Source organism: Pinus tabuliformis, chromosome 7 (genome assembly GCF_031772625.1).
Source record: "Pinus tabuliformis cultivar Carrire ecotype Pingquan chromosome 7, CPIR1, whole genome shotgun sequence".
NCBI classification, from domain to species: domain Eukaryota; kingdom Viridiplantae; phylum Streptophyta; class Pinopsida; order Pinales; family Pinaceae; genus Pinus; species Pinus tabuliformis.
The window spans coordinates 813,763,209-813,789,821 of NC_142293.1; the positions used below are offsets into that span (position 1 = coordinate 813,763,209).

General features: G+C 34.1%; 1 protein-coding gene across 1 annotated transcript; it reads left to right on the plus strand.

The window, feature by feature from the left end:
• Positions 1-2,773: 2,773 nt before the first annotated feature.
• LOC149250071 (xyloglucan endotransglucosylase protein 1-like) lies at positions 2,774-4,240 on the plus strand. The gene is made up of 4 exons (XM_089456384.1): positions 2,774-3,152; positions 3,279-3,379; positions 3,472-3,665; positions 3,751-4,240. Exons 1-4 carry the CDS (start codon positions 2,990-2,992, stop codon positions 4,109-4,111), a joined length of 819 nt encoding a protein of 272 aa, XP_089312510.1. The 5' UTR covers positions 2,774-2,989; the 3' UTR covers positions 4,112-4,240.
• The last annotated feature ends 22,373 nt before the right edge of the window (positions 4,241-26,613 follow it).

Genomic DNA, 26,613 nt, shown 5'->3' on the forward strand with positions numbered 1-26,613 from the left:
TATACCCCTTATTTATATTGTTGTGCCCCTATTACCCCCATATTATTATTTCTGTGCCCCATAGAATCCCTCTATTGTTATTTTTGTGGCTTTATATTATTATTGTTAGGTCGGCTAGATTATATTGTGACTCCTTAGACTCCTATATATAGAAATGAGGTTTTGTCATTTGTATCATCCAAGAATTGTTCATTTATGTAATGTAAAGGAGGTTGCCCCCTCGAAGAGGCTGAATTCTAAGGTGTTGATCTATCTTTTCTATCTTTTCTTGAGTTGGTTTCATAACAGTCTCCCTTGCCCTGATCTGATTCCGGTATACCATCCTCCTCTTCTAGGGCTTGAACCCTATTTTGACTAGCTCGTTGCTTTTCTGATTGGAGTTGCTTCGATCCCTTTTTGCTTCCCTTTCCTTTCTGAACCACCTTTTGAAAGCTTTTAGAATCTTTCATGGTGTTTGCTTTGCCATTGTTTTTCGTTTTGCTGAGAGGACATTCTCTGATCAGGTGCCCATGCTCATGGCATTTACGACATCTGAATGGGATATGCTCATAATCCATTGTTTGCACCCTTTCTTCATCATACACTTCCAAGATTACCTCATCTGGCAAAGCTCTAGAAAGGTCCATTTCCACACATATTCTAGCAAAGGATGTGTATTTTCCTCTTCTTGTTGCCTGAGAGGCTTTAACAAAGTGTCCTAGCTTGTTTCCTATGGAAGCTAGGGATTCCAGCTGCCAATAATCCAAAGGTAGAGAATAGACTCTGACCCACACTGGTACCGATGTAAAAGTCTCTCGTTCTGGAACAAAATTCATAACCCATGGTCTCATGTACAGGCTTGTTGCTGCATAGAAGTAGAGCCCTCCTTCAAACACTCTGTCCTTATCCTCAATATTAGCAAAAACAACTGTAAAGAATCCCTTTGACCCCAGATGTAATTCTATGCTTCCTTTTGGTTTCTAGTGGTATTTAATCCACATTTGTAAAGCTTTTTCAGTGGGCCATAGGCCCATGAATTTACAAATGATTGCATAAGTCTGCATGTGTTCCCTATGCGCCTACAGCGCTGGAATAGACAAAACCACTCTGGGTGTGATTGTAGTTTTGGGCTTACATGGTCCCTTGTTTACTTTGTCTTTTGTCCCTTGTTCCTTGTCCTCTTCCTTGTTTTTTGTAGTGTTATTGTTCTCCCTCGTTTTGGAGCCATTCTACTCCTCTTCTTTGTTTCTTTACCTTGTATCTGAAGGACCTCTAATTTCTTCTGTCGGTTTTTTACCTCTGCTGGTTACTGCTTGTTTGTAGGAGGGAGTGGAGCTCCCTCCTGTCCATCCCTCCATGGAGAACAAATCTGCGAACCTGTAACCCTAGCTTGAACTTCGTCTCTGATAACGCCTAGTGCTTCTCAGCTAATGGTACCAAAAAAATGCATAAATATCAGAGTTTTGGTAATTATCCATTTAAACTCAAAATATGGACACCATTATACATTCACTTGTCATAAAAAAACTATATGTCTTATCGAATCATGTTCTCGGACACTATTGCCGGATCAAGCTTTGCAATTTCACAATATTTATAGTGTTGGGCGCACCGTGAGTGCGTAAACCTGGAATATGGTCTTACCTGATATTATCAAAACATACTGGCCATTAGCTGATGTTATAAAGATTATCAAACAAACTATGCCGCCCGTCGAACCCACCAGACTTCAACTCATGTAATTCGATAGTACTGAAATATAAGCGATTTCAGATATAGATTAATGTTCCAAAAACTTTGAATAATTCGAAACGAGTTTTAGTCAACCTTGAAACTAATAGACAGTGAGCAGCTGTTGAATGGACTTAATCCAGTTGGAAGAAATTTTTCCTCGTATTACATAATTAATACAATGTACAATGTTCTGTGTATATTATGAGATGAAATGGAGTTGTTAAAAACCAAGGTTTCTCTCGAGCAAAAGCAGAGAGGGAATTTGATTGCAAATTGACCGTGCAGCCAAATTTTTTCCCGTTCATATTCTTTGTTAAAAATAAAAATAAAATAATCAAATCAGGCAACTTTAATTTCCTGTCTACATTTTGAGAGATTGGAGTATGTAGCGAAAAGTAGGTATACCGAAGCATGCAAATCCAATAAAGAAATTAAGGGCACTAAGTATTTAGGAATGGCAGCTCCTTGAAAGCAAACCGCGTTGGAGTAGGAAGGAGAGGTATGCAAAGTCAAGATGCCAGTTGGATGCAGGACTGAGTTGGATGGAGATTCCAATGGTTTGGATGACTCTGCCCTTGCGCGTACTCGCATTTAAAACAATATAATTACCATACATCACCAAAAATGCGCCACGCAGAAGTGAAAAGAAGTTGAGTTGAGTTGTGTTGGAACCCACAATCGCAAATATCATCTTTGGATTCCACATAGATGAAGGCCAAGAGCACCAAGATGCCCTTCAATCATTCAATGAGCCCGGTTGTATACCTGTCACTTCTATTCCATCATTCAGTGAGCCCGGTTGTATACGTGTCACTGTCTTGCTTGGATTGTTCTCAGATAGTTCCTTCATCCATGGTATTCAATCTGGGTGGCTGGATAGCCATTGCTCAGGCTTTGGTGTATGGGATGAGATAAGATACGCCCATGTTTTCCACAAAAAGGTAAGTCAAACACGGCAATCAATCACTCAATGTCCGCCTGTCTGGCTGCAGTTGTATACCTCTCATTGTTTCCTTCGCTCCCTCGTTTCGTTACAATGCCCACTGCCATTTCTTTTCTATATAAAACCCAATCGAGCGTCATTCCCAAACCATATATCCCCACAGCTATTTGAGCCTAATACTTGTTTCTTTACTCATTCATTGCACTATTCTTTCTTTGCGCAAGTACATCTCGAGCTATTCTACCCCTATCCTTTGTTGTGCGCCTTGCATTAATCGGCATTTGGGTCTCAAATTAAAGCTCCTTTATTTCTATTAATCCATAATTTTTGGAGATGGGCAATCCCCTCCTCTTTCTTTTCTTATTAATCTCATCGAGTCTTCTTGTAATTGTTTCTGCAAATTTCTACAACGACGTCGACATCACATGGGGCAATGGTCGTGGTAAAATCCTTGAGAATGGCCAACAACTGCAGCTTACTCTGGATCGCACTTCAAGTAATATTGGGTAAATTTGGTTTCGTGGCATCATCCTCTGTTCTTTTCTTATTTTATCTTCATCTATATTTAGTATACTACATGTAGACATCTTAGTCCTTCCCTTCTTCCTTTTCTTGATAGCAGGTTCTGGATTTCAATCCAAGAATGAGCATCTGTTTGCTAAAATTGATATGAAAATCAAGTTGGTACCTGGCAACTCTGCAGGCACAGTTACGGCCTATTATGTATGTATTATCTAACTCTGCCCTGCCCTGCCCTATATATATCTATATCTTATACCATGCTAATATGATGCTGATCTTATGCTCCATTACAGCTGTCGTCTCAAGGTCCCAAACACGACGAAATAGACTATGAATTTCTTGGAAACCTCTCTAGAGATCCTTATATTATGCACACTAATATCTTCGCTCAAGGCCTTGGCAATCGTGAGCAGCAATTCTACTTGTGGTTCGACCCAACCCTGGCTTTTCACACTTACTCCGTGCTCTGGACACCGAATCAAATTATGTATGTATTCTAATTACTCATCCATCCATTCAATATAATACGAAATAATCTCTCAAAATAACAAAAACACATATTTGTTATTCAGATTTTCCGTGGACGGGATTCCTGTTCGTGTGTTTAAAAACAGGGAGACAGAGTTGGGTAAAATAGATAGCAATTATCATTATCCGAACAGCCAAGCAATGAGGATGTACTCCAGCCTTTGGAATGCAGAAGATTGGGCAACCAGAGGTGGCTTCGTCAAGACAGACTGGAGTAAAGCCCCCTTTCTTGCATCCTTCAGCAACTTCAGTGCTGCTGCTACTTCTTCCAACTTCGCCGGAGAGGAGGCTTTGGACTCGAACCAAGAGCAGAAGCTTCAGTGGGTGCGAAAGAACTACATGATCTACGATTACTGTGCAGACACAAAGAGGTTCCCCCAAGGGCTACCCGCAGAATGCAAATGAGCACTCTTGACTCATCTTCATTGTCTGATTGATGTATTTTAGATGCCGTGTCCTTACAACCATTCTTTCCTTCCTTGTATTCTTTTCTCTGGCATTCATTCTGTCACTGTTTTCCAGTGCATAGATTTCTGCATAATTATTTTATGTTTTACAATATCAATGTTTATAAGCTGATGGTGATACTATTGTTCTTTATGTGTCTGTAACTGAAAATTGATTCACATGATTAATCCAACTTATGAAGCACCAAAACCTTTGACCGAGTTGGTATATATCAATGTCCTTTGCCCCAAAGTTGCGAATATATTTCTAAGGTGGATAATGAATCTCTTCTTTCTGTTTCTATAGTTAAAATTTGATTCCTCAGCAATTGTCCATCCTTAAAATTAATTACCACAGAAATTTTGATAATCCAGAACAAACACCAATACCTCTTCCCAAGACTTCTCGTAGGTGGATCAAATGCTGTCTCATATTCGCAATATGGAGCTCCCTATTATTCGTGAGCTCCTAAACGACCATGCAGAGCGACTTACCAGCTCTTATTCTGTAGCGCACAACGCAGAGAATAAGAATAAGATACATTGATTAATTACTTATGACCATAATGAATGAATGATTAACATCATCACACTTCAAGCCAATAATTTCCATTTCCATTATCTGCGAGCAGAACAACAATACCACACCCAACTAGTACCACAAGCAAGAACGCCGAAATGTATTTCATGACTGCAAGTAACTGCTGTAACTGACCGACTACTATTCTCCGGTTCCCTCTGATCATTATATGTATAAGGAGTGTACTGAAGAATGAATACTATTGATCCTTTTTATAACAAATGAAAATGAGTGAAGTCTGATTAAAATCTCTATTTTAAATATAAGCCTTGCATGGACACAAGCATCTCACTCTGTCTTCCACTTCGATGTTGAGATTTTTTGTTTGAGTAAAATAGGCAAAAATCTCTGGAGGATGACAACAATAGGGATTTAGTTCCTAGAGGAGGGAGTTAATGCCTCCTATATTTGATGTGAGGGAGTTATGAGGCTGTTAGATTCTTTGTGCTATTTAACAGGCAGTCATTCGGATGATTTGCCAAGAGAGAGTGTGAGGATTTCATGATGTAATCTCCAATTTAATTAATAAAACTCCTGATGCCTATGTTTGGTGGACGTAGCCCAGATTGGTTGGGTGAACCACGTTAAAAGCTGTGTCTTATGTGCTTGTGTATTTTTCTGCTGTGTGTTTAATTAATTTGCTGTGCACCTGATCCAACAAATGGTATCAGAGCATGTTGGAGGTGAGGTGCCTGGAGAAGCTGACTGGAGGCGCTGTGCGTGACTGCTGTGTTTAACCAGAGCTGGTGCGGGCGTGAACTTGCATGCGTGTGAATGCGTTTTGAAGAGCTGGGCGTATTGAAGAGCTGGTGCGTATCTTTCATCGCTGGGTATGAAAGATTGGTGCTGCCTTTGAAAGATTGAAGCGTGGTGCTGGAGGTGCTGTGTAAAGCTCATTTGTTTTGTTGCTGCCTGTGCGCGCTGAGAGCTGTTTACATGCTGATTTACGCGGAGCCGTGGAGCACACATTGACCTGGTATGTTTTACATATGGCTGGTGCATGTAATTATAAAATTGCTGGTGCGTGAATCCAAAACCAACAGCGTGGAAATGGTTTTCAAACAGTGAAATAAACAGCGTAGAGATATATATATGTTTAAAAGAAAAAACAAAAGTTGAAACGCATGTGATATATACCATATGGAAAGTGCATATGGTGGATTTATGTATGTGTATATGGAAGAATAGAGGTCATGTAACGTATGGTGATTTATGTCATGTGAATGGAACGTGCACATTTCATGCCACACAATACATAAGTTTAAGATAGAATCATTGGATCGCCCGGCCCTAAAGTTATGTTTCCAAGCCTGTTGCGTATACCAGTTCTGTGGTGCGCCGAGAAAATCTGAGTGTTTTATTTTGGCAGTGGCGCTGGATTTGCACAGCAAAGGAAAATTGTTTGTTTTTTTTTAAAACAAAACCAGTGTACTTTAAGGCAAAGACATTTCTTTTGCGGTTAATTTCTGTTATTAAAAGATCAGAGATCAAGCCAGAAATTGCTTAGTTGGAGCACAAATTCCTTTTTTATGAAAATTCACAAAGGCAGACACAGAATTTTTTTTTTGAAAGGCAAAAGGACAGAGACATAGGCAGTTTTTTTTTTTTGTTGAACAAAGGCATTGGCAATTTTTTTTTTTTTTTTTTTTTTAAATTGCTGGTTGGATATTGGAGATTATTGTGTTTTTTTGCTGATACAAGATGGCCAAAACACAAAGTGCCCGTTTTGAAATTGAGAAATTTAATGGCAAGAATAATTTTGAGATCTGGAAGGTGAAGATGCACGATCTGCTGGTTCAACAAGGTGTGGCGAAAGCACTGTTGGGTAAAAACAAAAGACCTCCTTCCATGACAGAGGATGAATGGGATGAGATGGACGATAGAGCTCTGAGCGGAATTCGGTTATGTCTGGCGGACGATGTTCTATTTAACATTGTGTCAGAGAAAACCGCTGCAGGCCTGTGGTCGAAGCTTGAGAAGCTCTATATGACGAAATCTTTGACAAACCGAATTCTCCTGAAACGGCAGCTTTACAGTTTGCGGATGAAAGAAGGTACCTCTATTGCTGATCACCTGAATGTTTTTAATACCTTGTTGGTGCAATTAAACAGTCTAGATGTGAAATTTGATTCAGAGGATAAGGCGATAACTTTATTATGTTCTTTGCCTGAATCCTGGGATCATTTTGTAACTTCCATAAGTTTTAGTACATCAGAAATTCTTGAATTTGACGATGTTGTTGGAGCCTTGTTGGCTGAGGAGACGAGGAAGAGGTCGAATGCAGATACCTCCACATCAGAGGTAATGATGGCCAGAGGTCGCTCACGAGAGAGACACTCCGGGGGAAAGCATAGCGACTCTCGTTCGAAGTCCAAAGGAAAGAAGCCAAAGGTGAAGTGCTGGCATTGTGGCAAGGCTGGACATCTGAAAAAGGATTGCTGGAAGCGAAAACAGGCTGCTAAAGAAGGCTCTTCGACAGAAAAGAAGGAAGCCAACACCACGGATACAGGTTCAGTATCAGGTTCAGGTATGAGTGATGAGGTATTATCAGTTAATGTTTCAAAACATGATCAACATTGGTTGTTAAATTCCGGGGCATCTAACCACATGTGTATACATAAAGATTGGTTTAAAACATATAGATCAATTGATGATGGTGTTGTGTACATGGGTAATGATGTAACATGTAATATTGTTGGGATTGGAAGCATACAACTACAAATGTTTGATGGCACAACTAGAATATTAACTGATGTGAGGCATGTACCAGATTTAAGGAAAAATCTGATTTCATTAGGAGCACTTGATTCAAATGGATATAAAACTGTAATTCAAGGTGGAGTTATGAAAATCTACAAAGGTATCTTACTAGTGATGAAAGCTAAGAAAGTAGGAAATCTATTTCAGTTAGAAGGTAGAACTGGGTCAGATCATGTGAATGTGTCTGAACATGACAGTAGTTCCATTCACTTATGGCATCAAAGATTGGGGCATATGAGTGAAAGAGGATTGAAAATTTTGGCTGACCGAAAGTTACTTCCTAATCTAAGATCTGGAAAATTGGATTTCTGTAAACATTGTCTGTTTGGTAAACAAAGTAAACAAAAGTTTAAAACAGGCAAACATACTAGTAAAGGCTTACTTGATTATATCCATTCAGATGTGTGGGGTCCAGCTCCTACAGCGTCATATGGTGGCTCATCTTATTTTGTATCATTCATTGATGACTTTTCTCGGAAAGTTTGGGTCTTCATGTTGAAAAAGAAGTCTGATGTTTTTACAGTTTTCAAGCAGTTTAGAGCATTGGTAGAAAACAGCACTGGTAGAGCTATAAAATGTTTAAGAACTGACAATGGTGGTGAGTTTTCCTCCAAGGAGTTTGAAAACTATTGCAAGGATGCAAGGATCGAGAGACATAAGACCACGGTTTATACTCCTCAACAGAATGGAGTTGCTGAACGCATGAACATGACTCTTCTAGAGAGAGCAAGGTGTATGTTGAGTAACGCCGGGTTGCCGAAGGAGTTGTGGACGGAAGCAGTGGCAACTGCTTGCTATGTGATAAACCGATCTCCATCAACGGCAATAGACTGCAAGGTTCCGCAAGAGGTATGGACAGGACACCCTTGTGACTATTCTAAACTCAGAGTGTTTGGTTGTGATGCATATGCTCTAGTGCCTAAACATCAGCGAACTAAATTAGATCTGAAATCGAAGAGGTATGTCTTTGTTGGGTATGGTGATGGAACAAAGGGATTTAGATTGTGGGATCCTACTACCTGCAAAATCATCATCAACAGAGATGTAAGGTTTAATGAATCCTCTCTTGTACAGTTAGATGTAGATAGAAGATTGAAACAGGATGATGTATCTGATTTCCAGCATATTCAGTTTGACAACATTTCTAATGATAGTCATAATGACCATAGTTCAGATTCTAGTCATGAACAGGTTTCAGAATCAGATTATGAACAGGGTTCAGATGGAGGACATGAACAGGTCTCAGATGGCGATCATGAAGAAATTCCTACAGTTGATAGACAGCCAGTTGTGGAAGCACCAGAAACATTCTTAAGGAGATCTACAAGGATCAAACGCCGTCCGAGAAGGTATGATGATTCAGTTGCTTTGATCGCTAATGATGATGAACCTTTGTGTTATCAGGAAGCTGTAGAAAGTTCAAATAGTGACAAATGGAAAGCAGCCATGAAGGAAGAAATGATGGCCTTGAGTAAAAACGGCACATGGGATCTGGTGGAGCTTCCGAAAGGCAGAAAAACTGTGGGGTGTAAATGGGTCTTCAAGCTGAAACGAGGTGTGAATGATACGGAAGACAGGTACAAAGCGAGACTGGTTGCAAAAGGGTTTTCTCAGAAAGCTGGCATAGACTTTCATGAGATATTTTCACCAGTGGTTAAAATTGTTTCAATTAGAATTGTGTTAGCATTAGTGGCTTTGTTTGATTTGGAGTTGCAGCAGTTAGATGTTAAGATTGCATTTCTACATGGTGATTTAGATGAGGAAATATATATGGAACAACCGGAAGGGTTTGTTCAGCATCGCAATGTGAAATTTGTCTGCAGGCTCAAGAAGTCATTATATGGCCTGAAGCAGTCGCCTCGGCAGTGGTATAAGAAGTTTGATTCTTTCATGTTGAGTCAGAAATATGTTAGAAGTGAATATGATCATTGTGTTTATTTCAAACAATTGAATAATGGCATGTTCATTATCTTAGTGTTATATGTTGATGATATGCTTTTAGCAAGCAAAAGCATTGAAGAAATCAACAGGTTGAAGACTCAGATGGCAAGGACATTTGATATGAAAGATCTAGGAGCCGCAAGACAGATTTTGGGCATGGAGATTTTCAGAGACAGGGGCAATGGTAAGCTGTGGTTATCACAACAGAAGTATGTTGAGAAAATACTTTTGAGGTTTGGTATGAACAATGTGAAGCCTGTGTCGATCCCTTTAGCTTCCCATTTTAAGCTTTCTTCGAGTTTATGTCCTAATACAGATGAAGAAAAGGATTATATGTCTCGAATTCCTTATGCCAATGTAGTAGGATGTTTGATGTATGCGATGGTGTGTACGCGACCAGATATTTCTCATGCAGTTGGGGTTGTCAGCAGGTACATGGCAAATCCGGGTAAAGAACACTGGTCAGCAGTGAAATGGGTGCTTCGGTACTTGAGAGGCACAAGTAGTTATTGTATTTCTTACAATAAGAGTAGTGAATTTGTTTGCGGATATGTTGACTCCGATTTTGCAGGTGATCTAGATAAGAGAAGATCAACTTCAGGGTACGTCTTTACTCTTGCAGGTGGAGCTATAAGTTGGATGTCAAAGCTACAGAATATTGTTGCTTTATCCACTACTGAAGCAGAATACATTGCTGCTTCTCATGCTTGCAAAGAGGCGGTTTGGTTGAAAGGTTTGCTGGGTGAGTTTGGTAGGTTACAGGACAACATCAGGTTACTTTGTGACAGTGAAAGTGCAATACATTTGGCTAAGAATCCGGCCTATCATAGTAAGTCAAATCATATTCCAATCAAATATCATTTTGTAAGACAGGTTATCACTGAAAGGGGAGTTTCTCTTGAAAAAGTGCATACAAAGGAGAACTGTGCAGATATGTTCACGAAACCAGTTTTGTTGGAGAAGCTACGCTGGTGTTTGGCTTCTCTTGGCTTGCAGAAAAGATAAAATAATAATAACAGGGCATCAGGCGAATTGTTGTCAAGGTGGAGATTGTTGAGATTTTCTGTTTGAGTCAAATAGGCAAAAATCTCTGGAGGATGACAACAATAGGGATTTAGTTCCTAGATTAGCTCCAGGCTGTTGGGAGGGAGTTAATGCCTCCTATATTTGATGTGAGGGAGTTATGAGGCTGTTAGATTCTTTGTGCTATTTAACAGGCAGTCATTCGGATGATTTGCCAAGAGAGAGTGTGAGGATTTCATGATGTAATCTCCAATTTAATTAATAAAACTCCTGATGCCTATGTTTGGTGGACGTAGCCCAGATTGGTTGGGTGAACCACGTTAAAAGCTGTGTCTTATGTGCTTGTGTATTTTTCTGCTGTGTGTTTAATTAATTTGCTGTGCACCTGATCCAACATTCGACACAGAGGTCTATTTAGAAATTGAAATTGGTAGTAGCTATCAAAAAAACGGGAAAATGCCAACCTTTCCCACCTACTGTTTCTACCACATATGATCGTGTGCAAATTCTCGTTGAGTTTCGTGCAAGCAATATGTTTTGTATTTAAGAGTGCCTACCAAGCGTCACTACAACTCTGATCCTGTCTTAATTCTTGATCTGTGTTCTCAGTCTGCAGCTTACTCTCTCTGCATTGATCCTGTATTGTTATTTGTTTAAGGAACATTTCTCAGTCTGCAGCTTACTCTCTCTGCATTGATCTGTATTGTTATTTGTTTAAGGCATAGTTACCAAGTTCGAATTCGAATTCGAATACGAATTCGATTCGATACGAAAAAAATTCGACTCTCTAAAATTCAATACGGAAAAAATTCGCCAATATACATCTTACACTATTCGCCAATATACATCTTACACTATTATTAATAATATTTTTTCTTAAATTTTGAATAATCTAAATTAACAATTTAATTATATTATAGAAGTTGCAAATAAAATTAGACATTGAAATTAGTAGAAACAATTCTTCTTCAATGGAAGTGAATGAGATATTGAAATTAGTAGAAACAACTCCTCTTCAATGGAAGTGAATAAGATACAATGGGGAGAACAAACTCTTTAACATTGAAAAAAAGGAACCCTTAAAATTGTAAGTTGGTCAATCAAAAGATAGTAACTAATGTTGTAGTTTTTAATGATAAATATTTAGGCAATTTCTTAATTATTAAAATAAAATAGAAATAAAAAATCATCAAATTAGAACTATCAAGAATCATCAAATTAGAATTCTTGTTTTTTCCCTAATTGTTCAAATAGAAGTGAATGAGATATTGGAATTAGTAGAAACAATTCTTCTTGGTCAATCAAAAGATAGTAACTAATGCTGTAATTTTTAATGATAAATATTTAGACAATTTCCTAATTACTAACTAAATAAAATATAGATAAAAAATCATCAAATTAGAACTATTTTGCTATTTTCCTAATTGTACCAAAAGATAGTAACTAATGCAATAATTTTTAATGATGAATATTTAGACAATTTCCTAATTACTAACTGAATAAAATATAGATAAAAAATCATTAAATTAGAACTATCAAGAATCATCAAATTAGAACTATCTTGCTATTTTCCTAATTGTTTAAAAGATTTAGAAACCATATTATATTTTCCTTACAAATTTCTTAAAAGAAAAAAACTAAATTACAACTAATTTTATTATGAATAAATAATTCTAATTACACTACTCACTAGCCAAAGAATTATAAGAAAGAAATTAAAACTTAAAAAGAAAAAGCAAAAACATATTTTATCATGAAAATATGAAATAAAAATAAAAAAACAAAAAATTATTTTATTGTGAAAATAAAAATTTAATATAAAAACTATTTATTTAATTTTTATACATATTTTTAGATTATTTTTTTTTAATATAAAAATTAAGCAAACATTAAACAAACCATCTAAAATCAAATTTACTAACCCATCAAAACAATTTTGATATAAATAGAACTATGAATTTTTTAATCATTAATCACAAAAGTGGTGCAGAACAAACGGGGTCATTAATCACAACAGTAGTGCAGAACCATCAATATTTTTAATCGTCTATACAAACAGAGAATTACGATCAACCGTTGAATATCTACAACTGCATGACGAAACTAAGGCACAGAAAATGGAGTACGAACTACTTAAAAAACACAAATTAAAGAAAAATTTAAAAATAAATTTGGGAGACTGATGTGTCCGAACCGAATTTCAGCGTATTAATGGCCGAATCGGACCGAATGGCCGAATTTTCGAATTCTTCAGCCCGATTCGGCCGAATTTGGTAACTATGGTTTAAGGAACATACCTTGCTCCGCAAATATTTAGAAGATGTATATACGATAACCTTTTCAACGCATCAGTTCTCTCTCTAGACAATTACAAAGGGGTCCACAAAACAAAAATATTTGCTCGAAGTTTTACAACACAATTTTTGTGGTTGATGTGTTAGACAGAGGCTTTGACTAGCAAATATTAATAAATGTGCTTTATATAATTTTATTGGATTTATTTTTATATCTTAATTGGTTTATAAAAGATAGAAAATGTGGCATATCAATTATATTTATTAATATAGTTGTTTGTAATGTGGATGACCAAATTGCTAGATCATGGTTGATTATGGTTCACACTATGATTAAAAATGATTGACTAGGATTAAAGATGGTTAATAATGATTGACCATTGTTTTAAGGGTGATTAATGATTAATGATGGTTGACCATGGTTTAAAAGGGTTGATGAGATTGATCGAGGTTGAAAAGGGTCTCATGGCTAACCATGGTCAACCATTAATCTAACAATATTACATTAATGTTGACCATTGTTACATTCAAGTTACATTAATGTTGACCAGGGTTGTGCTAATGTTAATGTTACAATGATTGTTACATTAATAGTTGAACAGGGTTGACCATGGTTGATCTAGGTAAAAACTTTGGTTGATTGAGATTAATCATGGTTGACCATGATTACCATGGATGACTAAGGATTGAGAGGATAGATTATGGTTCACTTTGGTTGATTATGATTGATTATATTTGACTATGGTTTACTATGGTTGACCAAGGATGAACATGATATATTATCGTGTCCTAAATGTGAATGGCCATATTGATCATGGTTGACCATGGATGGGTATGTTTTGACCATTTTTTTCAAAATTGACTATGGTTGACTGAGCATTGGAGGAAATTTCAGCCTAAAAATGCACATGGAATTTTCATGTAATTTCCATGTCATAATATGTAAACCAATCAAAATCCTTTAAAAGTAAAAAGAGGTACATGTAAATATATTAGAGGGAAAAGAAAAGAAAACCGCTATGTTAATTGCATTTTTTTGCTTATATCTTTGTAGGTTTGTTCAAATTTCAAGTGTAAACATTTGTTGGACACGGCGTTATATTTTGCATCCAATGAGTACCCATTTTGCATACTTTTGAGAAAACCAACATTGATAAAAATTGTAGATACATTTAAAAAGTGTGTTAAAAAAAGTTTTTTTAATGTATCTACGATTTTTATCAATGTGGGTCTTCTCAAAAGTATGCATAATGATTACTCGTTGGATAAGTGTCTACAATTGAAATTTGAGTGAAAAAATAAGGAGATAATAAAAAAATACAACTAAAAAAGTAGTTTTCTTATTTTCCCTCCAAAAGTCTAACTCTTATTTTATTATTTTATTATTTTTCCTTAGGAGCAATATTTAGGTTGAAATTTCCTCTAAGATAAATACTAGTGTCACATCATGATAGGAGAAAACCTTAAAGTACTGCCCTACATAAAGTAGGGCATTGTATACCCATAGAGTGCCTTGAACATCCTATTTAAGCAGTGTTTGGATAAGTCATTCCATGCCATAGAACCATATAGCTAGTATGAGTAAACTCACTTATTTACTCACTAGGATAATAGAGTCTAGACATGATTAGACACACGCATTTCGAGGCACATAGGTTTAGTACTTACCACATTGGTGCTAGTGTTTGTGTAGTGAAGTGCTAATGAAATGTCATCAAATGGTATAAAAAAGGCAAGTATCCCAAGATTCTAACTTTCTAAGGTAATCATTAGAAGTGGGCAAGTATCCTAGTTAAGGAATCAAGTAGTCATGTTAAGGGCACCAGGAGATTATCACCCATGAACAAGAAGAATGAGGAAAAGGAAGGATTGGAAAGATGAGCAAGTATCCATGAGCATGAGATTCTAGAATGACAATGGTCACTATGATTGATAAGTGTTTAACTAAATTGACCATGATTGAGTTTGTTTATCATAGTTAAACTTGTTTGACAAAACTTAACTATAATCAATCTTTGAAAAAATACAATTAACCATAATTATCAACCTTTAATTATAAATAACTATAAATATCCATAAAAACTATACTCAATCATATTTAAAATAATAACTAACTAGGTCTTGAGAGATTTTGTGATCCATATTATGAATATTGAGAGATATTTAGATAAAAATCACATAATTAAAGCTCTGACCACGAATCTTTCAAGAAAATTCATTATAATTAACCTCGATGAATTTTATTTATGTTTTTATTTTTATTGTTAAACCCTTCTTGGCTCCATGATAATCATTCTTTTCATTTTTTCAATGAAATTTCTTTCAATGTCTGTTACAATTCTTTTAAAAATATGTGTATGGACTTATTATTCCCTGTCAGCAGGGTATAACACAATCGAAAATGTGTTCACCCACGAATTATTTCATAGTTGAATAAAAATTAAACAAGGATTTGCAAAATCCACATTACAAACCATTTTTATTTTATTTTTTAGAATATTTTAATTCTATGTTTTTTTATTATGATTGGTTTTCTAGGATTTACTCTTATTATACAATCATGTATGCACAGCCAATAACTACAATTGCAGTAACTATTGGTGCTACCAATACTAGCACCAGTTGTACAATGTGTGTGCCCTAGAAGTTTCTACTTAAGTGTATAGATAAATAACTTCTCATTCCTACGTGGAACCTATTTAATGATGACTGAAACATTGTCAATATCATTTGAACTCTAAAACCAATTTTAGCGAACTCTTTAAGTGTATAGATAAATAACTCCTCATTCCTACTAGGAACATTAATATTTATTGATGACTGAAACATTGCCATGGAACTCTAAAACCAAGTCCGGCTCCGTGAAAGTATCATTTCCATGTGGAACTTATTTAATAATGACTCGAAACATTGTAAAAATCAATAAAACCCTACCATTTAGCTCATAACACGGGGTAAGCAGAGAGTCTTCCTTCCATTATCAGAGATCCAGAAGTTGTAAGTTCATGATCGTAATTGTTATATTCTTAAACAATTTAAGTAATATTATTATTGTTGTTTCAAATTTCACGCCAATGAAATCTTCAATAATAATAAGATACATAATAAATTATTAAATATATAATTTACATATTATATTTTTTTCGAGAGTACGTAAGTGTCATTGTGATTGGAAACTAGACGATAACCTCCAACTTCACACCTAAGATTGAGATTTTGTGCAGTAAGAAAGCTATGCATTCTATGCAAACAAAAAATGTTGGGGTTGCCATTCTCAAAATTGATTTAAAAAAAGCTTTCGACTGCATTGACTGGAGCTATCTCAGATGTTTACTCATCAAGATCGGGCTAAACGACAAGTGCACAAAATGGATCATGTCTTGCGTGGAAGGAGTCAACTATGCGATCCTCATCAATGGATTCCCCACATCTTTTTTCCTGGCCGAAAGAGGTCTCCGGCAGGGGTGCTCATTATCTCCAATATTATTTATCTTGGTCATGGATACCCTTAGTCTTCACATCAAAAAAGCAGTTAATGATGGAAAAATTGGTCCCCTTTTCATCTCCAGAGGTAACTATCTTACACACAATCTCTTTGTGGATGACGTGCTGCTGTGTGCTAGGCTTTGCAGATTCACCTGGCATATAATGCATGAGATTATATATTTATTTCAAAGAGCCACTGGACTATATGTCAATGAGGGCAAATCCACATTTCATTATGGTAAGGATGAGAAAGAAGAAATGGTTTATATCTCTCAGCTTTTTAATATTCGGGCGGTATCCATAAAGGAGGGGTTAAAATATTTGGGGTATCATCTTAAGCCCTCAGGATACAATATTTTGGACTGGTCATGGATCATAAACAGATTTTATAAGAGGATTCAAGGGTGGGAATTTAAATGCTTATCACTTGCTGGCAGAATGATTTTATCTCAGTCGGTTCTGGCACAAATCAGTGTATATTGGGCGCATTTGTTCTACATTCCATCGACTATAATTAACAAATTAAACAGTTTAATGGAAACCTTCATCTGGGGTGGAAGCAAGGAGAGGAGGAAATATCATCTTTCAAGACTGGAAAACATCTCTCTCCCAAAAAAATATGGGGGCTGGGGCATCATGAATCTGCGCCTCTTTGGCAGAGCTCTCCTATGCAAATCATTGTGGCGGGCGATCTTTGGAAAGAGCTTATGGAGTCAGACTATTAAATTGAAATACCTTGGGAATGAAGATATATTCTATTGGTATAGAAATAGTCTTTCATGGCCCTCTCAAGGTTCGGCGATTTGGAGGAGCTTCCAGAAAATTCTTCCTTTTTTCCGCAGGAACTTCATATGGAAATTTCAAAATGGTAACAACATCCTTATAGGTCTGGAAGCCATTAAGGGAGTAGAAATGGACCCAATAATCGCCCCTCAGCTTCTCACGTTACTTTTCCTATCCAGCATACTAAGCGCAATCAAAATGTTCAAGCGGATGTGTTATCAAAGAAAGGAATGCATGCTCCAATCGGTATTTGGCATATGGCCATCTCTATGGATTCTTGTACATATGGTATACAACCCTCCTCTATGCCTGGCATATAAAGTTTACATGTTTCTGGTACACGATAAGGCCTTTATTTTTGGATATTATCTCTGATCTACAGGTATTGACTACCCTAACAGTCCATAAATTTCTGCTAATAATTTTTGTATACCAACAATGCGCCTCTGATATAATATCCCTAGAATATGAGGACATAATCCAGGACAAAAAATCCACTATTTTCTGTATATATCAGTTCTATTTTTCTCAACATAATATAAATGCTTTTTCTTTTTAAAAAAGAAATCGGGAGATGATGAGATTATGTGCCCTAAGAAATTGAGAGGTGACATGCCAGAGGTTGTCGTAACTTTGAAATTTAATGTGCCACGTCAACACAGTGTACTAGATTTATAAAACAAAACTATTATAAATGGTACAACAAATAAAATCAAAATATTATAAGTCGTTTTTAAGCTTTTATCCAAGCTTTCCCCCTTGGAGGCAGATTGTCTTTATGTTCCGTCTTTCATTTTCTAACCACATAATATTATATCATAAATATCAACGTTCAAATTAAGTTTTTATTTGACTTTCGCGTACAGTTCCTCAAACTAGTTTTATATTTAACTTTTGGTTACAGCTATCACCATTTTTTTTCATGGGGAGAGTTCGAAATGGAGTTGTCTATAGTGCGACTTTTTGGAGATTCCGGTGACAGAATCTGGCCGAAGAAATTGAGGTTAAATCTTGATTTGTTGCAGTTAAAATGGTTTTTTAACTGCATATTTGGATTCAGCACCCTGGAAAACCCCTGGGACGCTTTGATTGTGTATAAACTAGCTATCAAACTTGCGATTCCAATAAATTTCTGCCGGATTTTCACCGGAAAAACCCATCGGAAAGGCTTCCAAAAAGTCGCATTATAAACAACTGCGTTCGAAATTAGATACAGAGGATTAAAAGAACTATAATATTCCACATTGATTGGGTTATCCATGAATTAATAGGAAAGACTAAAAACAGTTTAAATTGTCACCAAATATATATGACATGCACATTGGTTTGGGTAGTTATGGTAATATATGTGAAATGTACATGAAAGGATAGCAAGTTATATGAACTTTTTATTTCATATGAAATGCACATTGGTTTTGGTATGCACATTGGTTTTGGTAGTTATGGTAATATATGTGATATTGTAATATATGTGAAATGTACAGGAATGGATAACGAGTTATATGGATTTTTTATTTCATGATATTTTTCATTTTTGTTTGGTTGGGAGTTTGCTCACAACATTATTTGCTTTATTACGTGTGCAATGTCACAACAATACAAGATTTTTTGATAGATTTAATGTTTGCAATATTGTTTATGCGATATACCATGGGACATTGGTGAGATTTATGAATTGACTATCTGCGGGACACTGACATCATTATACAAAACGTCATAAATGTGCTAAACCGATGAAAGTGTTAAAAAAAATTAGAATATTTGAAAAATAAATTAAATTGATTTATAATGTTAATTTTGTAAATTGTTATTTAATTTTTAATCAAACCTGAATTGAAACAATAGAATTGCTTTGATTTATTTCTAATATCAATTAATTGTTCATAATATAATTTGTGGTTAATCCCAATCTTAATAAATAAATTGTTTTGATTTGTTAAATTAATTTGAAAATCTTGATTTTTTTTAGTTTGAAGTATTTGATTCGGGCATTATCTCCATTTCCTTCGATAACTATCTAACACACAAACTAATTATAAGGGATTTGACTCTTGACTCATAATTTTGTTTGATGTTGAATAATCAATCGTAATATGTGGTTTGAGATTTTTGTTATTGTAACTATAAGCTTGAGGGACTTGCAAAAATCTTAGAGACTAAATTTCTTATAAAAGTTATTTTTCATATTTAAAAAAAAATCTATTTAAAAAAAAACATTTACCAAAATTTTAAAGAGGAAATATAGTTTACTATAAAAAAACACCAAAATTTGAAACTATATTAAATCTTTATGAAAATAAATATTTTTACAAATATATTGTTAAACATTTTATAATTAATATTTTAAAAATTAGTAAAATTCACTAATATTATTGAGCTTTTAAAGTAAGTATAAACTTTAAAATTTCCACTAATTATAATAAAGCATATTAAAAAATAGCGTTATTTTTATTTCCCAAATCTTTTTACCAAATAAATTAAAAAAAAATAATTTTATGTATTAAAAAATTTATATTTAAATAATTCATGACATGACCTGTTTAAAACAAAAGACATATAAAGGTTTTAACTAAATCCTAGTTATCGTCTCTAGTATCGTTTTCTATTTATTGAATAAGGCCTCAACATAAGTGATTATCCTTTACACTACATATAAGATGAATAATAACATTTAAAATTAGTATGACGAGTGTATTGGTACATTATAACTAACATCTGGATGTTTCAACTTAGACATTTTTTTTACTATGAAAGACACTTGGTTTTACGACATTAAATGCAATTATAAAAATGTTTCAATTTAACAACATCATAATTTTACATTATGATTGTTCTACTTCGAAAACTTTGTGATTTTGTAAAATGATTTGGTGAAAAGAATATTAGCTATGAAACAACAAACTTATGATTCTCTGTCAATTACACCCAATGAAAGTTTTGTTTTTTACTCTAATTTAACTATATTTAAACTAAGGGAGAGTATCTACAATGTAACCCTTGTTCAAATGTGGTAGTTGGTTAATAATTTTTAAAGTTCAATAACTAAACTAAGGGGCAGGGAACGCTAACTATGCGGCCTTGTTTCATAAAGAAAATATTATAACAATATTTATATAATGTTTTTAAAAACACCTTTGTTGTCTGTGAGATATTAATATTTATATAATTTGTTTATTTAATATGTGGAAAAATTAGAAATTATATATATATATATATAGATATATATATATATATATATATATATATATATATATATATATATATATATATATATATATATATAGTTAGTTAGTTTTGATGATTTACGAGGATATTGTAATATATATTTTGAAATTGAATTTTATTTTGGGTATATTTAGGTTATTTTAAGAGAAACTGTTTTTAATCTTTAACCTTCTTAGTGTCACAAAGATGACAGATTATTGCTTCCTACAATGAAATTAGTGAAAGTTAATTTTTTTTTAACAATGTTGATTTATGCTAGTCAAAACTAAAAGATACTTTGTATCTTCTATATTAGGGTTAACCACCACCTTGTAATATCTTAGTTTCTTTTAATTTTCTAATTCTTTATCGCATCACAAATTCTACTTAAATTTAGATGTAATAATACTTTTGATAGTATTGGTATCTTGCCCATGTGGTACAGAATAGACGATGATGAGGTGTACTCTTAAGGCACTATATGATGTGAAGGTTGCTAGTTTGAAACTCCATGAGAACAAATCTAGTCATGTTACGGGTTGATGTGGCTCAGGCCAGGTGCGATCCCCGGGTGATTTTGATGACTTGGATGCTAGTGGGTCGTGATTTCTCATGCCAAAGGTTAAGCATGTAGTCATATTAGGAATCACACAACTTAACAAACAAACAAAAATATTATTGGTTCCTTGTAACAGGACATCTTCCTATATTCCCTAATGATTTAGCCAAGACTTAGCATCTTGATGTAATCCTAAATATTTGAACCATGTCGTTATAGCTAGAGTTAGAAGCAATTTTGGGGATCCTATTGCCATCCATGTTTTTTATATTTTTCTTGTATATTAGTTGCCTATCCATGGGCATGCACTCTATGGGGGAATATTCATTTTTATGAAAAGGATGGGATAATACATATTGTTTTTATTATTACGATTATAAGTTATAACATTATTTTCTACTTTTTTTATCCTTCTCCAAGAATCTTAGAAATATTGCATCTTTAGACTTGACATTCGTATAAGATATCATGGGTAATGAGAGTACCAAAAAGAGTTTTTTCTTATCTTACAATAAAAAATATGCTAAATTATACTAGTTTTCAAGTCCATGATAAGCTTTCCAACCTCCATATATCCTTCTTTGAACGTTATAATTCCAATTTATCATATGATGAATATCGATTCCAAGATATTTGTATGGAGGCACTTCGTCCAAACTATTTTTTCCATAACTATTTTAAGTGTCGTAACTTTTATTTTGTCTGTATTCACAATCTTTCCCATTCTAAAGTAGAAGTATCTAGGGCTTTTTATGATTATTGAGGTTATAGGGACTTTGTGCCATAAGAACAATAGCTTCAACACAAAGAAGAAGGATGATAACTATATTGGTGAGAATCCAACCAATACAATTAGGCTTCTCCCAATCAACATTCTAACTTGTCAATGTAGATGTTGAAGAGAGTAAGGGATAAGGAACAATCTTGCTTAATTCCTATATTATAATTAATTTCTTTCAACCATACTTATGTGTTCCCAAAACTAGGTATTAACACTTTCATATAATCTTAAATTAACAACTCACTGTTTGCAAATTTTTTACCTCTTCTAGTCTATTACAAAACTTAATACAATATCAAAAACTTTTCTAAACTTAACAAAACAATAAAAAATAAAAAAAATTATTATTAAAAAATACCCAATGTAACAATGTAACAATATGGTTTATGATGAAATAATACCCCTAAACACAACTTATCTTTTAACCATTCTTATTGCCTTCCAAACCAAAGCAATATTTTAATAAAATAAATAAATAAAATCGTTTTGATAACTTTTTTAATCTCTAAATATACAATATCTCATTTTCACTATTTATTGTAATTATATTTATTATCAATATAATTTTAAAGGAGTATATAATGCTTAGAGTGGGTAGTTCTTTAGGTGGATGGATAAGTAACTAATACTATCACAAATTTATATGAAATTCTTTCAACGAACATTTTTGAAGGCAAAGTTTTTAAATATGTAAGTTTTTAATAATAATAATGAAATAGAAAAAATAAATTGTTTATTTAAAATTTGTGCGATATAATAGCTAAAAATATTACATAATTTTTATATGAATAAATAAGCTCAAAACATTTTTGTAATTAGAAAAATACATTTATATTTTATATTATGATTAATTTTGTAATTTTTTTACAAGAAAATTAAGTAAATTTTGGAGTTAAAACTAAGGGAGGTTTAAGGGATAGGGATTGATGTTGAATTATTGGATATTTTAGATATAAACTTTGAGGGGTATGGCTTAGAAGGGAAGTTCTAGCTCACTTGCTTATTTGGCTGGATTTCATCAAAGGAAACCCTAATTCAAGGTTTAATGGGGTATTGTTAGGTAAAATTAACTAGGTGAAAGAGTCAAAGTTACTTGATTTATAGTGGTGATTTTGAGCACATGGTTTTGGTTTCCCATGGTTTTGTTCTCATGGATTACATATAATGAAGGCCTTAAAAGGATTGGGAATAATTAATTATAATGTGTCAGGGAGGTGACTAGTGAAGGCTCATTTGGTTGGATTTTGGCCAAGGGACTAATAAAGTTATGTTAGCTAGGGTTGTCCTCAGATTGGGGTTTTTCTAGGTTAAATATTGTGTGCATGTTTTGTTATTATTATTGGCTTTTACCCCTCTCAATAAATTGTAACATTAAATACTAAAAGAAATCTAAAAAAATTAATATGCAAACCTCTTAATGCTTAAGGTATCTCAAATTAAGATGGACCTTGACTTATAGTTTTATTATCATTAAATTTGTTATTTGTATATGTTAGTTTTGTATAACATATAATGATGATAGTGTTACAGACATGGGATGGATGTTACGATATTTTCAATATTTATAAAATGAAATTAGCTTCTCATGGTGAAAGAACCCACAATGACTAACACACATATCATAAAATGTAAGAAATATAATGAATATGCAATGTGAACTATATATTTCTATTCATCAAATAAAATTAGTCATCCAAATCTTAGTTAATTAAATTCACATTCTCAATACAGATGGTATTCACATAATAAGACATTTCAATGGCGATTTGTCTCCTTGACATTCATGTATCAATAACAATGGCATATTTGTTAGTTTTAGACTCTTGATTTGAGAATATGGAATTTCAATGTCATTTTTGTCATCAAACAAGACATCTCTAGGTTTAGTGTACTCATGCACACTACAATTTAACAGAGAAAAAATTGCATAAACTTGTATTGAAAAGATGTCAAGAATGTGAACGATTACATATATAGAATGTGGAAGAATAGAATGACATAATTCAAAACTCTACAAATTCAAAAATGGATCACAGTATTAGTTTAGAAGTGATGAATGAGGTTAAATAAGATGACATGAATTCCTTGTAGATGGTAGTTACAAATGAATCCCCCTAAAGTGGGAATGAAGAGAATCATGAATTTGAAAATTATAACTTTGATAAGGAAAATTTGACCTAATTTGAAATATTATACATATGATTCCTCCTTCAAATCTAAGCCTTTCAATCTATGAATTTTCTTTTAGTGGTTATGGAACCTTCTTCAAGAGGATGACCAGAGGTTAAAGAGAAGAAAGGAAAAAAATTAATTGAAAACTAAGTTTCCTAAAGATAACAATGAAATGTTCATTGATTTGTAAGATTATCACATATATATTTAATTTAGGGGGGAAGTCCTCCCCGTTCCTACAAAATTCTCTTATATAATTTGCAAAACACTATATATATATATATATAAGGCTAGACCCTTTACTACTTTGTTAAATAAGTTATCTATAAGTGAATGAATTCAATCAAGTGCTTGGGTTATGAGAGTTTACTTTATATTTATGAATGATGGGAATGAGGGTTATGTAAGGATTTCATAACTCAAAAAATTATATCAGTTTATTATATAAGGGTTGGGGTTAACCAACCCTTTAACATGATCATGCTTGATGAGCATACTCTACTTGAGGAAGGGTTGGAAAAACCCTCCTTAGGCTCCCCATCTTGAAATGCATATTATGCTTGAGAAAGGGTGTATCAACCCTTCTATGTGCTCCCTCTCAATGGCACTAGTAATATTGAGGAAGGGTGAACTAACTCTTTCTCAAGTTCCCCCTTAATAGAATTATGATGCTAAGAAAGGGTTAGTAGATCCTTCCTTGGTCCACCCTTCAACACAATAATATGATTGAGGAAGGTTTAGGTATATTTTCCATATAATTCCTATAGAATTGAATACTATGTTAGAATAATGGATAATTAATGAAAAGGATTTATTTGAGGATGGGTTCATTACAAAAATTTTGAGGTCTATGATGGGCCTCCTAAGAAATATTATAACATAATAGTGGAAATAATAAAATAATATTAGATTACCTCATCAAGGTTTAGAGAGAAAAAATAAGAAAATAATTTTTCAACTCTTATTTTCAACTTGTCTCCCTATGATTTTACTCAAATTTTGAGTGGGAGCACTCATTGGATGTGAAATTTAATTTAGCATCCAAGGAGTACCCATGTTGTGTACTTTTGATGGACCCTACTACACGAAAAATGTGAAATAAATCAAAAACGTGATTGCAATAACGCTTTTCCATGTATTTCACATTTTTCGTGTAGTAGGGTCTATCAAAAGTATGCAACATGGGTACTCTTTGGATGCAAAATTAAATTCACCATCCAATGAGTGCTTCTGCTTGAAATTTCAATAAAAGTTTAGGGAGACAAGTTGAAAATATGAGTTGAAAAAATAGTTTTTTTTTCACCTTTTTACTCCAAAAATGGTGAATCATCCCCCACGGCTGACATCATCATATTGAATCCCATTATTTCTTATAAAGTTGATTTTTTTTGTACATTTTTGTTTTGAGGCCCATTTTTTACCTCAAATTTTCTCTAATGTATTAAACATTCACCAAGCTCCAATTTAATGAGAATACTATTCTTGAAAAATGGTGGATCAACCCTTCCCTAAGCTTCTTCTCTACATGAATATTACGGTTGAGAAAGGATTGCTCCATTCTTTAGTTAGGATCCATCTTGATGGTAATATAAATTTTGAGGAAGGATTGTTGGATCCTTCCTCACCCACCCACCCCACTCCCCAATTCACAAATACTAGGGTTAGATGCTTAGAATACCCTTCTTCAGGGTCCACCTTGATTCAAATATTTCTTGAGGGAGGATTGTTTGACCTTTCTATGGAAAAGGGTTGAGAAGGATCGATTAACCTTTCTATGGGTAAGGGTCACTTAACCATTTCTCAAAAATGACACTATTTTCATAAACTAACCACTTTAGTATGTACGCCTTGAAAATATACCCCACAAAAGAAAATCATCAAAAGTGAACTCCAATTCATTTTCCTTAACTAGGAATGGTTGAACAACCATTCATTGTGCTCCCCCTTGATAATAATCCTATGCTTGAAGAAGGGTTAACCAACCCTTTGTCATGCTTCCCCTACACGAATAGTTTTCCCAAGCAAGGGGCATTTCAATGATCATACTAATATTGTGAAAGCGTTAGTTGACTATTCTTGAAGCTCCTCTCGACATGATAATTATTATTGAATAGGGTCAAATGACTCTTCCTTGGGCTTTGACATGAATACTGTGTTTAAGGAACGGTTAACCAAACCTTCCCTAGTCCTCTCTCACGATGAGAATACAATTGAGTAAGAGTTAGCCAACCCTTTTGCATGATCCCCATAGAAATTAATATTTTACTTGAGGAAGGGTTACTTCACCCTTCCCCATATCCCCATCAATGTGAATATTGTGCTTAAGTGTTGACTGACCCTTCCATGGTGAAGGGTTGAGAAAACCCACTCAATGTTTCCATTCATACGGGTTAGCTAACCCTTCTCAACATAAACATGATTTGCATAAGAAAACCATTCTAGTGTGTAGTGCATGAAAAATTACCCAAAAGTTGAAAAAAATTAATCATAGAAAATGGAATCTTGTTGATAAAGTTACTACCTTTTGAGAATTAACCTTTTTCTTATCTAGTGAGAATGGTTTTCCATACCTTCTCTATACTTCCCCTCAGTTAGAATTATATACTTAAGGAAAGGTTGGTCTATCATTTTCTAGGATCACTCCCAATAATAACAATAATATGAAAGGAAGGTTAACCAAACATTCCTCAAGATCCATTGAGGAAGGGTCAACCTGTTAGTGTCTATCAGTCCTGCTAGTCACCAGTGATCAAATGTGCTCTTTCAAAGTTTTTGTTAGGGTCTTGGGTCAAATTTTTATGTTTCAGTAGATCTTCAAATAAAATTTCGTCAATGGTTAGGTTATCTAGGCATGTTACTACTTCCTACATCTCATGCT

Bases quoted from the DNA above. Each gene is read 5' to 3' on its own strand.
- LOC149250071 (XM_089456384.1), top strand. From the start codon at position 2,990: ATGGGCAATCCCCTCCTCTTTCTTTTCTTATTAATCTCATCGAGTCTT. The intron at 3,153-3,278 runs GTAATATTGGGT...TCTTGATAGCAG, and splicing joins TACTCTGGATCGCACTTCAA to GTTCTGGATTTCAATCCAAG. The intron at 3,380-3,471 runs GTATGTATTATC...GCTCCATTACAG, and splicing joins GCACAGTTACGGCCTATTAT to CTGTCGTCTCAAGGTCCCAA.